This window comes from Neofelis nebulosa, chromosome X, assembly GCF_028018385.1.
Source record: "Neofelis nebulosa isolate mNeoNeb1 chromosome X, mNeoNeb1.pri, whole genome shotgun sequence".
Taxonomy (NCBI): domain Eukaryota; kingdom Metazoa; phylum Chordata; class Mammalia; order Carnivora; family Felidae; genus Neofelis; species Neofelis nebulosa.
The window spans coordinates 124,394,151-124,407,275 of NC_080800.1; the positions used below are offsets into that span (position 1 = coordinate 124,394,151).

General features: G+C 37.6%; 1 protein-coding gene across 4 annotated transcripts in view; it reads left to right on the forward strand.

Annotated features, from left to right (window-relative positions):
- Positions 1-13,125, forward strand: part of PASD1 (PAS domain containing repressor 1) — a 104,875-nt gene that overhangs the window by 50,749 nt on the left and 41,001 nt on the right. For all 4 annotated transcript variants that reach the window (XM_058712905.1, XM_058712907.1, XM_058712908.1 and 1 more), the window contains 4 exons: positions 4,400-4,499; positions 4,922-5,035; positions 7,909-8,039; positions 10,641-10,723. In XM_058712905.1, the coding sequence (XP_058568888.1) occupies positions 4,400-4,499; positions 4,922-5,035; positions 7,909-8,039; positions 10,641-10,723 (428 nt within the window). The remainder of the gene's footprint in view (positions 1-4,399; positions 4,500-4,921; positions 5,036-7,908; positions 8,040-10,640; positions 10,724-13,125) is intronic.

Sequence of the window (13,125 nt, forward strand, 5' to 3'; positions counted from 1 at the left end):
CGGAAATCTGCCATTGTATTTTCCCACTCATTTATTTCCTTAATAGTTTTTCCTTTGGAAAAACTTGCAGTCACTTGTAGTAGTAACTTGTACTTCCTAGCAGCCTGCTCTCCTACTCACCCTACTTCATCACTACCCCCTGAAAAAAATTAAAACTGGGAATTTACATGTAGTTGTTCTCTTTTACAATTCTTAAACAAATTGTAAACACATTTCCTCTGGAAATAGTTTCTCAGCATTGAATTATTAAGAAACTTTAGCAGGTTTTGAATATAGGTATATAGTTAGTTCATGATAATTGTGATGAATTTTCCTCTCTTCTCCATGTGAAGCTTACAGCATAGTAGAGAATTACTCGTGATGAGTCTTGATTTAAAATACAGTCTGAATTTCATGCAGAGGCTCTTATACTTCCCTGTGCCCTATATAGTTGAACAGTTTTCTAATGCATGTTTAATGTGAATATCTCTGCCAACAAAAAGATACTTCTTGCCTGGATTCTCAATAAATGTCATGGAGTGGAACAAATTCCTTTACTTTTTTTTTTTTTTTTGACATCACTGAGACTCACCACTCTAATATTTGTGGGACAACTAATAAGTATTTGCAAACTTGGCTTTTGAAAAACCTTTTTAATTTTTCACTGGTATTTATCTTTGCTTATTTAAGCTTTAAGTGCCTTGATCTTTCTGCCTTGTGTAATAAGAAGAGCAAATGCTAAAGATTTATAAAAATAACATGGTGTTGATAATGTTTTCAGATCTCTGCCCTTTAACTATGGAGTAGTTACACTGGAATGATTGTTACATTCACCTTTTTTTAGTTGGTGGTCAGTTCTAAGGCATTCATTGTGACTATCACTGTCCTTAAAGAATGTAGTTAATTAATAAGAAAATCTTTGCCAGTATTTCCATCCAAGGGGATGTACACTATCAAAAGTCTGCTCACTTTGAATTCTTTGATGCGACAGTGCTGTCCTTTATTCTTCTACTGATGAAAGAACTGGTGAGCCATGACACTTTGTACCTCTTGTTACAGTCTTATTTTATACTTTGCATCATAATTTTGTGCCTGTCTCATCTGCTCTACTGAATTATGTATTCATTAAAATTAGAATTCATATCAGGATCATCATGTTTAACCCTCATAAGTACTCAATAAAAAAAAGAAATTGATAAATTACTTCATGTAGAGTGTCCAAAATGCAGAAACTGTCCCAGTAGCAAATCAGCTGCCCTTTGTATAAATTGGACTTGAAGCAGCTATGGTAGAGTGGAGGGAACAATGGATATACAGTTATTTGGATGGACTTGGGGATGAAATTTACCACTGAACTTCTGATCTCAATAATTGGACAAGCCTTAATTTCTTCATCAACAAAATAGGAGATAATTTTTCCTCTCACAGGGTGTTATGATAGCTTATTTGTGTGAATATACCTAGCACAGTGTCTGGCATGGAGCAGTTGTTAATCATGTGTTAGATAAATGAATGAGTGGTTTCCACTGACCAGAGATAACTTGGTTTGGTACCTATAGTTTGTTTCATAACTAAACTAATAAAATAATTTTTATTGAAAAAGTGAAGTTTAATGAAAAATATCTATATTTCTTTTAGGAGGTAAATTTCTTATTGAATGACTTTCATTGTCAAAATTTATTGCTTGTTAATTTCATAATGTTTTGTTTGCTAAATTAAGGTAATATTTCTGCCCTCAGTCAAGCCATGCTTTTTTCTTTATTGAGTCAGGATCAATCTGCTAATTTGAACATTGGCTAACTCATAGGCTAGCTTCTACAAATGGACCATAAAATATATTTCTGAATTTGACTGTACATTATTAATATTATTCATTTAAAAATTATTTGAATCTGTGGTTCATCACCCAAAACCATTATTCAGCTACAAAGAATACTTTGTTTATTACTTTGTTCCTATCACATTAAAAACTCATTACTTAATGTCTGATATTCAATTTATCCATGTGTCACCATATTTCAACTACATGGTACAGCATTATTCATTCAACTAACATTTACTGAATGCTCACTTGTGCCAAGCTGAGTTCTAGGTGTTGAGGATTTAATAGTGAATAAGTCAGCAAAGGTCTCTGTTCTAATGTTATTTATATTTTACTGAGGGAGACAGATAATAAACAGATAAACATATACATGTGACTATAATGTCAGGTGGTAATGAATGTGTTATGAAAAAAAAGGCAGGAAGAGAATGTCAGGAAATCAGTTCTGTTTAAAATACGTTTGAGTGGAGACTTGAATGAAGTAAGGGAGAACATCATTGTAAATATCTAGAAAACAATGTTTCACATTGAATGAAGAGCATTTTAGGGCCCCAAGGTGACTATTTGCTTGGTGTATTTGGATATGAACAAGGAGTTTAGTGTACCTGGAATGCAGTGAGCAACCATAAAAAATGGGAGGGACTAAAGTCAATGAACAGCAAGGAACCAGAACATAGAACTATATAAGCCATTGAAATTACTTTGGCTTTTGCTCTGAATAACTTGGGTAGCTGGTGGAAAATGTTAAGTAGAGGAAAACTTGACTTATGTTTTAAATGAAACATTGTAGCTGTTCTGTGAAGAATGGAGTGGGAACAGGGAAGCTTCAAAAATAAATACAGGGAGAGGAGGTAAGGCTGTTGCAGTAATCCAATCTAGAGATTATGGTTTAGCCCATGTGGTGAAAAGTGGACCGATTCTGCATCCATTTTGACTGTTTTACCAACAGAGTTTGCTGATTGACTGGGTTTGGGGTTTAGGAGGAAAAAGGCAAATCAAGGACAAGCATGAGGGTAAATGATGGTGCCATTTACTGAAATGTGGAAGACTGAGGGAGTAGCATGCTTTGTGAGGGAAAAATTCAGGTGCACTATTTTGAACATCTTAAAATTGAAATCCTATTAGACATCTAAGATGAGTTATCTAGAAGACTTCAAGGAGAAGTCTGGACTGGAGGTACAAAGATAGATGGTATTTGATGAGCTACAACAGAAAGAGACTGACCACAAAGACAGCATAGTAAAAGAGGTCTAATGACTAGGCCCTACGAACTCCAGTGTCAAGTAGACAGAGGAGAAAGATCCAGATAAGAAAACCATGATGGAGTAACCTTCAAAGCAGAAGGATAGCCATATTTGTATGGTGTTCTGGAAGCCAAGTATAAATAAAGTGTGTCAAGAAGAAGGAGGGATTTGTTGTATCAAATGCTGAGATGTTAGTGAGGGTTGAGAATTGACTATTGGATTTGGCAACGTGACCTTGACACTGTGTGACCTTGACAAAAGTGGAGTGGTTAGGGTAAAAATCTGGTTAGTGGGGTTTCAAGGCAGAGTGAAAGCTAAAGAAATGAGAGGCAGCAAGTATAGTTCCTTTCAAAGATTTTTGTTCCAAAGTATGCCAGAGAAGAACCAGAGGAGAGAATGTAGGGTCAAGGAAAGTTTTGGATTTTTGGAATTCTGTGTTGTTTTTGTTTTTAAGATAACTGATATTATAGCATCCCTGATATAGCATTTACATGCTATGGGAAAGACCTGGTAGAGAGGGAAAGCTTAATGATGTGGGAGGTAGGGGGAAATTTCTGGAATGATGTCCTTGAATAGTTGAGAGAGGATGAAAGGCAGTGCACTAGACTTCAGTGGAAGCTTATTCCTTGGAATAGGAGAAAAAATAGGTCTCTAGCCACAGAAACAAATGGGTTGGTAGATTAGATGGCAGGAAGATATTGACATTTTCTTTCCCCTTTGTTTTACATTTCAATAAAAAATGAGATTCCCAGCTGAATATGAGGATGAGGAAGGCTTGGAGGTTTTAAGAAGGAAGAAAAGGCAAGAAAGAGTCGCACTGAAGAGTGAGAGAGTGAATTGTCTAAGGAAATGAGGAATGATTTCCACACAGATCTGTGTGCCCATTTAAAATAATACATGGCATGGTTGCCATAGACATGCGGTTGCTTGGGTGAAGGTATAAGGTATATGAAGAGTTGAAATTAACCAGAGTTGGTATTTTCCCAGGCATATATGTCAGAAGTTGAACATGGGAGTGCTTATAGTGATTCATGGTGGAATCTGAACTGAGCAAAGTGGGATATGACAATTTACAGGAGATAATGCACAGTAAAAATGCGATGGGAATGAACTGGAGGTCTCAGCGTGTGGAGTAATTGTTGGAGAGGTAGGGTACTTGTGTGCGTGCACTGGAAAGGTAGGAGGTGATGGACATAGAGTGGAGTAATGTGAACTGGGACTTGTAGAGGTATAATAGGTATGACCATGAGATGGCTGAGGGGGAGCAGATGATAAGCTTACTGGAGTAAGGAGGTAGAGGAAGTGAACAGTAATAGCATATGTAACAAAATGTATTCTCTCTGTCTTTCTTAAGGATGAGATTGTGGGTAAAAAATTATTAAGTCTTCTGCCTGATCATGAGAAAAGTGAAGTCCACCGAAAGATTGCTCTCAAACTTCCTTCGTCAAGCTCAGGTACGGATTGTGTCTCCTAAATTGTAAGTTCTTAGATTTTAAGACCCAAGTAACAACTACTCAAAGGAGTAATAAAAATAAAGACCTTAGAGCCAATATAGCTGCTGATTATATATTAACTTAATACAATTACACAAATTATATTTCTAGTATTAAAATATTTCTTCTCCATGAAGTCTTGTTCTTTGTCATGAACCCTGATTATTTGAGCTTTTGTATAATTGTATTAGTGTTATATAATGTTCTAGCTGGTACTCTACTCCAGAGCTACAACATAGATAGCTATGCCAGTGCTAATGTTCATGGAAAGAAAATGATATTTTTTAAAAATATGTTCTAAGTAAGACAATGGTCCTATGAAATAATCCTGCAGAATATGGTAACATACCATTGTAAATGTGTTTTGTATCTTTTTTTCTTAGTGGGAAAACATACTGACTTTTGCTGTCATATAAAGAGAGGAAATGATAAACGTGGTAGTAACCCTACTTATGAATATGTGAAATTAATTCTGACTTTAAAAGATATTTCAAATGGTAAGAAATTCAGTTTTCAGTCTAATTTAGATAAAGTTAATGTGTTTCATAGCCCTTCGTTGCTAACATAAATGCCTTTCCACTGCCGGCGCCCTCAGATTCTCTTATATCCCTGTGACCATAGCGGTTTGGTTGTAGACACTGATCAGACTTTTGAAAAAGAATTCCATGATGAAAACAAAGGGAAAGTAGATTATGAGTGACGATATAAATGGATTACCAAAAGAAGGACCAACAGAAATCTCTGATAAAAAGAAAGACTAAAGTTATTGTTCCAAAGGATCTTATTGTTTTAAAAATGGACCTGATAATATGAAACACCTTGTTTGTAAATGTCTCTGACCTTTTTGTCTGAGATCAGAATTTCGGGATAGGTACCTTATATACTTACCTGACACTAATCAGAAAATAGATAATATTTATATTTAAAATGTTTAGTTATATTTAATGATCTTATTCCTGAGTTGCTTGTTCATTGAAGTAGTTTTCATTTCTATTGCAGTTAGGAATAAATAGGTTTGTGCCAGTAGACACTGCTACTAAATTGGTATCCAAAAATGCTTGGGCCTCTAGCTTTCATTCAGACTCTATGAATTTTAGCAGAGTGCAATGTTTTTGTGAAACAGTGCAGTGAGACTGTGCAGTTAAAGGAAGAGGGGGTTTGGAGATGATGAGGACTTGAAATATATAAATATAATTACTGTCCAATACAACAGAGCAGCTTACTTATGAGAGTTGTAATTACTGTTTATTGCTCTGAGGAAGATAGAAAAGACAGGGAAATAGGGGAAACTCCTTTGAAAAATGGAATACCTTTTACAGAAATATCTAGTGCCTATTATAAACAACTAATCCTTGTTTCATCCCTTTTATTATTAAAAATTATATTAAATATTCAGTTTAAAAAATAGGGAAATTCACAAGATAGGGTCACTTGGTAATATGGTGGATTGAACTAGTAAGAATGACTCTTTCCTTCTACAAAAACAAGGAAACAATTTTTAAAACATAACAAAAGAAGTTTGATGCATACCCAAGCTTAAAGGAAAGTTAAGTCCTTGGGTGACAGGAATTAGAGTATAAAGTACAAGACTATAATGATAAGAGGAAGCCTAGGTGGTGGCCTAGGTGGGTTATGCATCATCCATGGACTTCGCTGGCTGGGGTCTGGAGTGCTAACATTCATTCAAGGACCAATACATAAAACCTAGAAACTTAACATGATCAGTAAAATCCTGTCCACTGGCCTAGAGGAATAATGTTTGCCATCTCCCTCAGAATTTGAATGGAAAAAAATATGTGTCATTTATAAGAAATCAAACCCCAAATCAGTGTTGTGTGGATATGGAGTCCAAATTTACAATTTTCAAGGTTTCAGGTCTACTGGCTGATAAATTAACATAAACACTGATATGGGGCCATTAAAACATCTAGGGCTTGAACCATAGGTAAATAGCCCAACGAATATGTGAAAAGATGCTTGAACTCACTAGTAAGCAAAGAATGAAAGATTTAAAAACCAGTGAGATAGCACTGTACACCCATCTGAATGACAGCAATCAGGAAGTGTGAATAATAAACAAATATTGGTGAGGAGGTGAGAAATAAAACACTAATACAGTGTTGAGAGGAATGTAAACTCATGAAGCATTCCTGAAAAACAGAGTGAACTTAAATTATGTTAATTAACCTGTGACTCAGCAGTCTCATCACTGGGTGGAGATATACCAGAGGCAGACTTACAGAGAGATCTGTGCCTAAGGGGACATGTGCTATATATGCATAGTGTTTTTTATGGTTGGAGGGAGTTGGAGACAGCCTAGGTGTGCATTATTAGGGAAATGGGCAAGTAAAATGAGAAAAAATGTGCAATATGGAAAACTTTAAAAGCAGTGACCTCGGATATACATACTACAACATGGTTAAATCTTTTTTTTAAGTTTATTTATTTTGAGAGAGAGAGAGAGAGAGAGAGAGAGAGAGAGTATGAGTGGGCAAGGGGCAGAGAGAGAGGGAGAGAGAGAATTCCAAGCAGGCTGCACAGTGCATAGCTCTAATCCACGGACTGCAAGATCACAACCTGAGCCAAAGTCAGATGCTTAACTGACTGAGCCACCCAGGCACTCCAGTTAAATCTTAAAACCATAATGTTGATTGAAAAAAGTAAGAAACAGAATGAGATCTATAGCACAATGCCACCTTTGTAAGTGGTAAGCACATACACATAAAACCAGACTACATATTTTACAAGTTTAGATATTAAAAGTGGTATATGGCAATGGGTGTCTGTGGGTGCAGAAGGATCAGAAAAATCAAGAGTAGAGACTTTATCTGTGTTCATTCTATTCCATGGACTAAGAGTGTAATTAACTCGGTTCTTTGATACTGAGGTCTAAAAATATAGCGAATGAATGAATGAGTAAATAAACAATCAAAATTAGTTCACACAATGGTTGTCTGATATGTTTGTCATGTGTTGAAAATTAAGGGTCGTATACTTTTAAAACATTCAGTTGACTACATATGCACACAAATTACACACATATTTAATACCCATGTGCCCTATATAAAAGAGGGGAGCTAAATTTCTTTTGAAGACTACAAAATCCATCCACAGAGTAAGAACACAAAGTTGAATATCACCCTGAACTTGCAACAATTATTTCTCAGTAATGACTTCTTCATGTTTTGGTGGAGACCAGGGTAAGGAGGATAGCTGGAACAGAAGGAAGGCAGGAAAAATCTGTGACTCAGAATTCTGAAAATTATCAGTGGGCTGGCAAACAGTGCACTGATGTGTCAGGTGTTCATTTCTTGTGTAGACAGCCTGCCTTTCTATTTGATTGTCACATGTGTGTCTCTGTCTCCCTTAGAGCCTTTGGTGCTCTTCAGTAGCTTCTTCCCCAGTCCCTCTTTTGCTGAATCGTGTGGTACATATCTTCCTCTGGAGGATCGGTTTTATCTGGTCGGGTCCATTTGTATCCTCAGGACTCAGATTCTACGGGTGAGTATGTTGTATGTGTGCCTTCCCAACTGGGGAATTGTGGGCTTCCTTTGAAAGGCCATGTCCCCTTTGGTCCATCAGCTACTGGACAGCATTTCTAAAGAACCCAATGTGTGCAGGGGGTTGTGCTAAGATATGTGAATGAGGACAGATCAGCTCCTGCATTTCAGAAGGTGAGCACGTGAGTGGAGATCTCAACACACTCAAAAGAGGTACACAATCACTTACAAGTGGTTTTATTTTTATTTTTTTAAAAAAATTTAACGTTTATTTATTTTTGAGACAATGAGAGAGACAGAGTGCAAGCAGCGGAGGGGCAGACAGAGGGAGACACAGAATCTGAAGCGGGCTCCAGGCTCTGAGCTGTCAGCCCAGAGCTGGACGTGGGGCTCGAACTCACGAACCGTGAGATCATGACCTGAACTGAAGTCAGATGCTCAACTGACTGAGCCACTAAGGCGCCCCAGTAACAAGTGGTTTTAATGTAATATGAAAGAGGTATACAGGGGCTGAGGGCTGGAACATATTAAGAGAAGTGACCATTTTGACAGGTGAACAAAGGAAGGTTTCTGTCATGAGGTGAGTTTTGAGGCAGCTCTCTCCCACATCCACCACCAATTTTCGCTTAGTGTTCTACTAATGTAGCACTCACAGATTCTTTCTCTAAAAAGGAAAATCAATCTTTAGAATTCTTTGGATAGATTCAGGTCCAATGAATATTTATTCACTAAGTAACATATTCATTAAGCACCTACTATGTGCCAGACACTATGCTAGGTCCTGGGGATGCATTAGAAGAAATAGACAATAGACATGTAATGTTTAAAAGTGTCATGTAGATGATAAAACAATCATATGTTAATAGCTGGTGGGAAGAAGGAGTTCAGACAGTGTGGTCAGGGAAGGTCTTTCTCTGATGACCTGTCTTTTGAACTGAGACCCTCAGTTATGAGGTCAACCCAGCAAAGAAAGGAAGGCAATCCAGGTAAAGGGTTCAGCAGCTGTAAAAATCTTGAAGTAGTAACTAGCTTAGAGAGTTCCAAGGTGCAAGTACTGTTATGTGACTAGAAGAAGGTGAAAGAGGAAAGGAGTAGTAGAAAATTAGGTACAAGAAGTGGGCAGAAGCCAGGTTATGGAGAACTTTGAGAATCATGATCATGAGTTTGACTTTTACTTCAGCTATAGTGGAAAGCAGCATGACATGATCTGATTTCATTGTTTTTGAGAGATTAGACTGGTTCCTGGGTGGGAAATGGAATCTGGGAAACAAGAGCACAGGCAAGAGGAGTGGCATGAGAGATGGTAGAGCTTGGACTAGGATTGGAATCATGGAGATAGAAGTATATGGGTTTGGGTTATTGTTGGGAGATGGGGCACAAAGTCCTTGCTGATGTGTTGAAAGTGGGTGGGGGAAGAGAAATGACTCCTAGCTTTTAAGCCTGAGAAGCTCAGTAAATGGAAGTGCCACGAACTGACTTGAGTCAGACGGTGACACTATGGATTGGGTGATGTGGGAGTGGGGGACAAATCAAGAGCCATGTTAACATTATGATGACATTGTGACATACAACACATCCAACTGCCTTACAAGACAGGCCTCTGGATCCAGACCAGCTACAGGGCTTCATCCAAGTTGCTTAAATCTTTTAGCTTCAGTTTCTTTTTCTATACATGGCAATAATAAAACCTTCTTTTAGAGTTGTGGTGAAGAGTAAATAAGACAGCACCTTATGCATGGCAAGCACTTGATAAGTGTGAGCTATTACAGCCATCATACTCATCAGTATCATTATTATAATTGTTATCATTAGGATCCAGAGAGAGCAAAAGATCTGCTTTACTTTTGTCTATGGTTTAGATTGTGGACTTTAACTGACCACATTTCAGAAACTGTGAAAGACCCTGTTACATCCATTTTAGAGTAGATATGTGTCACCTTTTTTACCCCAGATTTAAGACCATAAGAAAAGTGTCAGAAAAGCAATTGAAGGAAGTTGCTTGGTCTGATTGCCCCAATCATTATGCCTCTCTGGCAGCTGAGATTTGAGCTTTCATATTTGCCACATGAAGACAGACATCCCATTGTGGAAGTCACCCCCAAAATATACTACTCCCACCTCTGAGAAAGGAAAATCTCATTTGGCACACGTCCTTCACTCTAGAGTCCCTCATGGCACAAGGATCTCTATTTGTGATCTTTTGCAATTTTCCTCTGGGTTTCTAGGATATTTGTTCCATATTAATGGTCACTTTGGAGAATAAATCTTGTGAGAACAGAGGGCTTTTTGGAGGAAGATTTTTTTCACAGTGTTGACTATGTAGCACAGTGGATGGTGCAGCAAACTCAGAGTGCAACTGTGAGATGATGGATCTACTTTGTTTTGTGTCTACCAGCTGTGTATCTTGGGCCAAATCATTACTTCTCTATAATCCTCAGTTTTCATGACTATAAAATCAAGTGCCTTTCTCACATTGACATACAGATGAGCTGTGGCATGGATACGTGATTGCTTCCAAATTTACTACGTGCTATACTAATGTGTCAGGTATTTTTACTATATAAGTTCATTTTAAGTATCTAAAATGCCAGTTTCTCTGCAGGACCTTTTCACTGTGGAGAAAGCTGGGGAAGATATTCAGCTGATAAATGACTCAGATGAGGAACATCTGTCTACAGAGTGCAGGTGAGAGACTACTGCTGAAGTAAGTGATGGAGACCTAGGGCATACTTTTATTCAACAAAACTAAAACAAGATATAATATGTACAAATATTTTCCCATTAAAATGAAAAGACAAACAATTGAATCCAGAAGAGCAATCTACTAGCCTGAATTCCTTTGCCCAGCTAATATAATTCTTATTTCTCCAACTGAATGTAAATACAAGTGATTGGCTTTTTATTAAAAAAAAAAAAAAAAAAAAAGCTATAGGGGCGCCTGGGTGACTCAGTCAGTTGAGCGTCCAACTTCAGCTCAGGTCATGATCTCGCTGTCCATGAGTTCAAGCTCCACATCAGGCTCTGTGCTGACAGCTCAGAGCCTGGAGTCTGTTTCAGATTCTGTGTCTCCCTCTCTCTCTGCCCCTCCCCCACTCATTCTCTCTCTCTCTCTCTCCCTCTCTCTCTCTCTCTCTCTCTCTGTCAAAAATAAATAAACATAAAAAAAGCTATAGAGCACACTTAACTGATGCAGACATTTAATGACTTTCAAATTAAGACAATGCATTTAAAAATAGCATTTGATTACTTTTTCTAGAAATACTTTTAAATGGTGGAACAATAACTGCACATTGTGGTAACTTCTATTATACAGGTGTCCCTCTTTTTGTGAATATAATTTATTTTATGACATTTGGTAACAAAGTTTCAAAGAACAGAGGCAGTGTTCCATGAGTTTCAGTGGAAAAAAAAATAAAAATGCAGTCCCAACTCACAAGAAAATGCCAGTTTACCAGATATCATTAAACCCCCTCATGTATCTGCTTAACAATCCACCAAGGATTTCTGCAAAATAGAAATTGTATGTAATACTATCTAGTTATTTAATACTTGTTAAACTCATTAGTCTGTATGTAAAAAACCATAATACTAGATACTGCACAGTATAGATTATTGAGAGTGGGTTAAAATTTCCTTCTATATCACAGTAGATATGCATGTGTAAATAAATAATAAAATAATATATTAAAGATGTGCACCACATGCCAATAATACTTAGCAAAAAAGAAAATAAACCAGATAATTTTTCAAGAGGTTTCTTATGATTAAAGACATGTTTATGTGAGGCCTGATGGTGGGAGAGGAGAGAGTTGGAGGCTGTGGTCACTGTTACTATTTGATGGTGGGGGGCGGTAAGGAAGAAAGAGCTAGTGAAGAAATGAGTTAAACAGGAAATGTCTGATATTCATCTGTGTCTGGATCTAAGGAATGGGGGGAGAATCTCCCCTTCCTGGCAGGAGAGTTCAGAGGTGCTTGGCTGCAAACCATTGTCTGAAGCTACACACAAAGCAATGGGATGGAAAACAGAGCTCACAGTGGCAGTCTGTTTGCATTCCACATGTTTGGTGTCCTACAATTCTTGCTAACATGAGATTGCATTTGTAATAGTGTGAATGTGATAAGTCCGCTCATGCCAAGATCACACTCATTTGCACCAGAAAGCTTTTTTTTTTTTTCAGGATCTCAAATTTCTTGTAAATATTCAGCATTATATCTGTGATTCCTAGGTGTTGGGGACAGGACAAGTGCATGGCCAAGCTTAAGACTAATAATCATTCAGCTCTCTTTTTTTTTTTTTAATTTTTTTTAACGTTTATTTATTTTTGAGACAGAGAGAGACAGAGCATGAACAGGGGAGGGGCAGAGAGAGAGGGAGACACAGAATCTGAAACAGGCTCCGGGCTCTGAGCTGTCAGCACAGAGCCCAACGCGGGGCTCGAACTCACGGACCGTGAAATCATGACCTGAGCTGAAGTCGGATGCTTAACCGAACGAGCCACCCAGGCGCCCCTCATTCAGCTCTCTTAATGTGCTTTATCACCCCCAGTTTTTCTTGTAGCACATGTGCTTATTTACACTTTTTAGGCTTGACCATTTCCTTCATTAGTTACTCAACTTTATTAGACTGTTTACTGAATAATGTGGGGAAGAGGATATCTGCAAAACATGGCATGTTTAAACAATGTGAACTCAAGACACTCTCCTATCAGGAGAGTACCTGAGATACAACAGCAGCAAACCACGTGGATAATTCAGTCAGCAGATCATTGTAGCAAATATTCAGATAGTAAGAGTTCAGAGAGTGAGGAGACCTGTGTTTTACTATTAAGCAGAGTTTAATTGGATGAAAAATATTCTGATGCAGAAACGAGCCAGTTACCACATCTATACCAGTGATCTACTTAGATATAAAAGAAATGGTTTTTTTTCTTTTTATTTTTTTTATAATTTTTTTAACGTTTATTTATTTTTGAGACAGAGACAGACAGAGCATGAATGGGGGAGGGGCAGAGAGAGAAGGAGACACAGAATCCAAAGCAGGCTCCAGGCTCTGAGCCATCAGCCCAGAGCCCGACACGGGGCTCGAA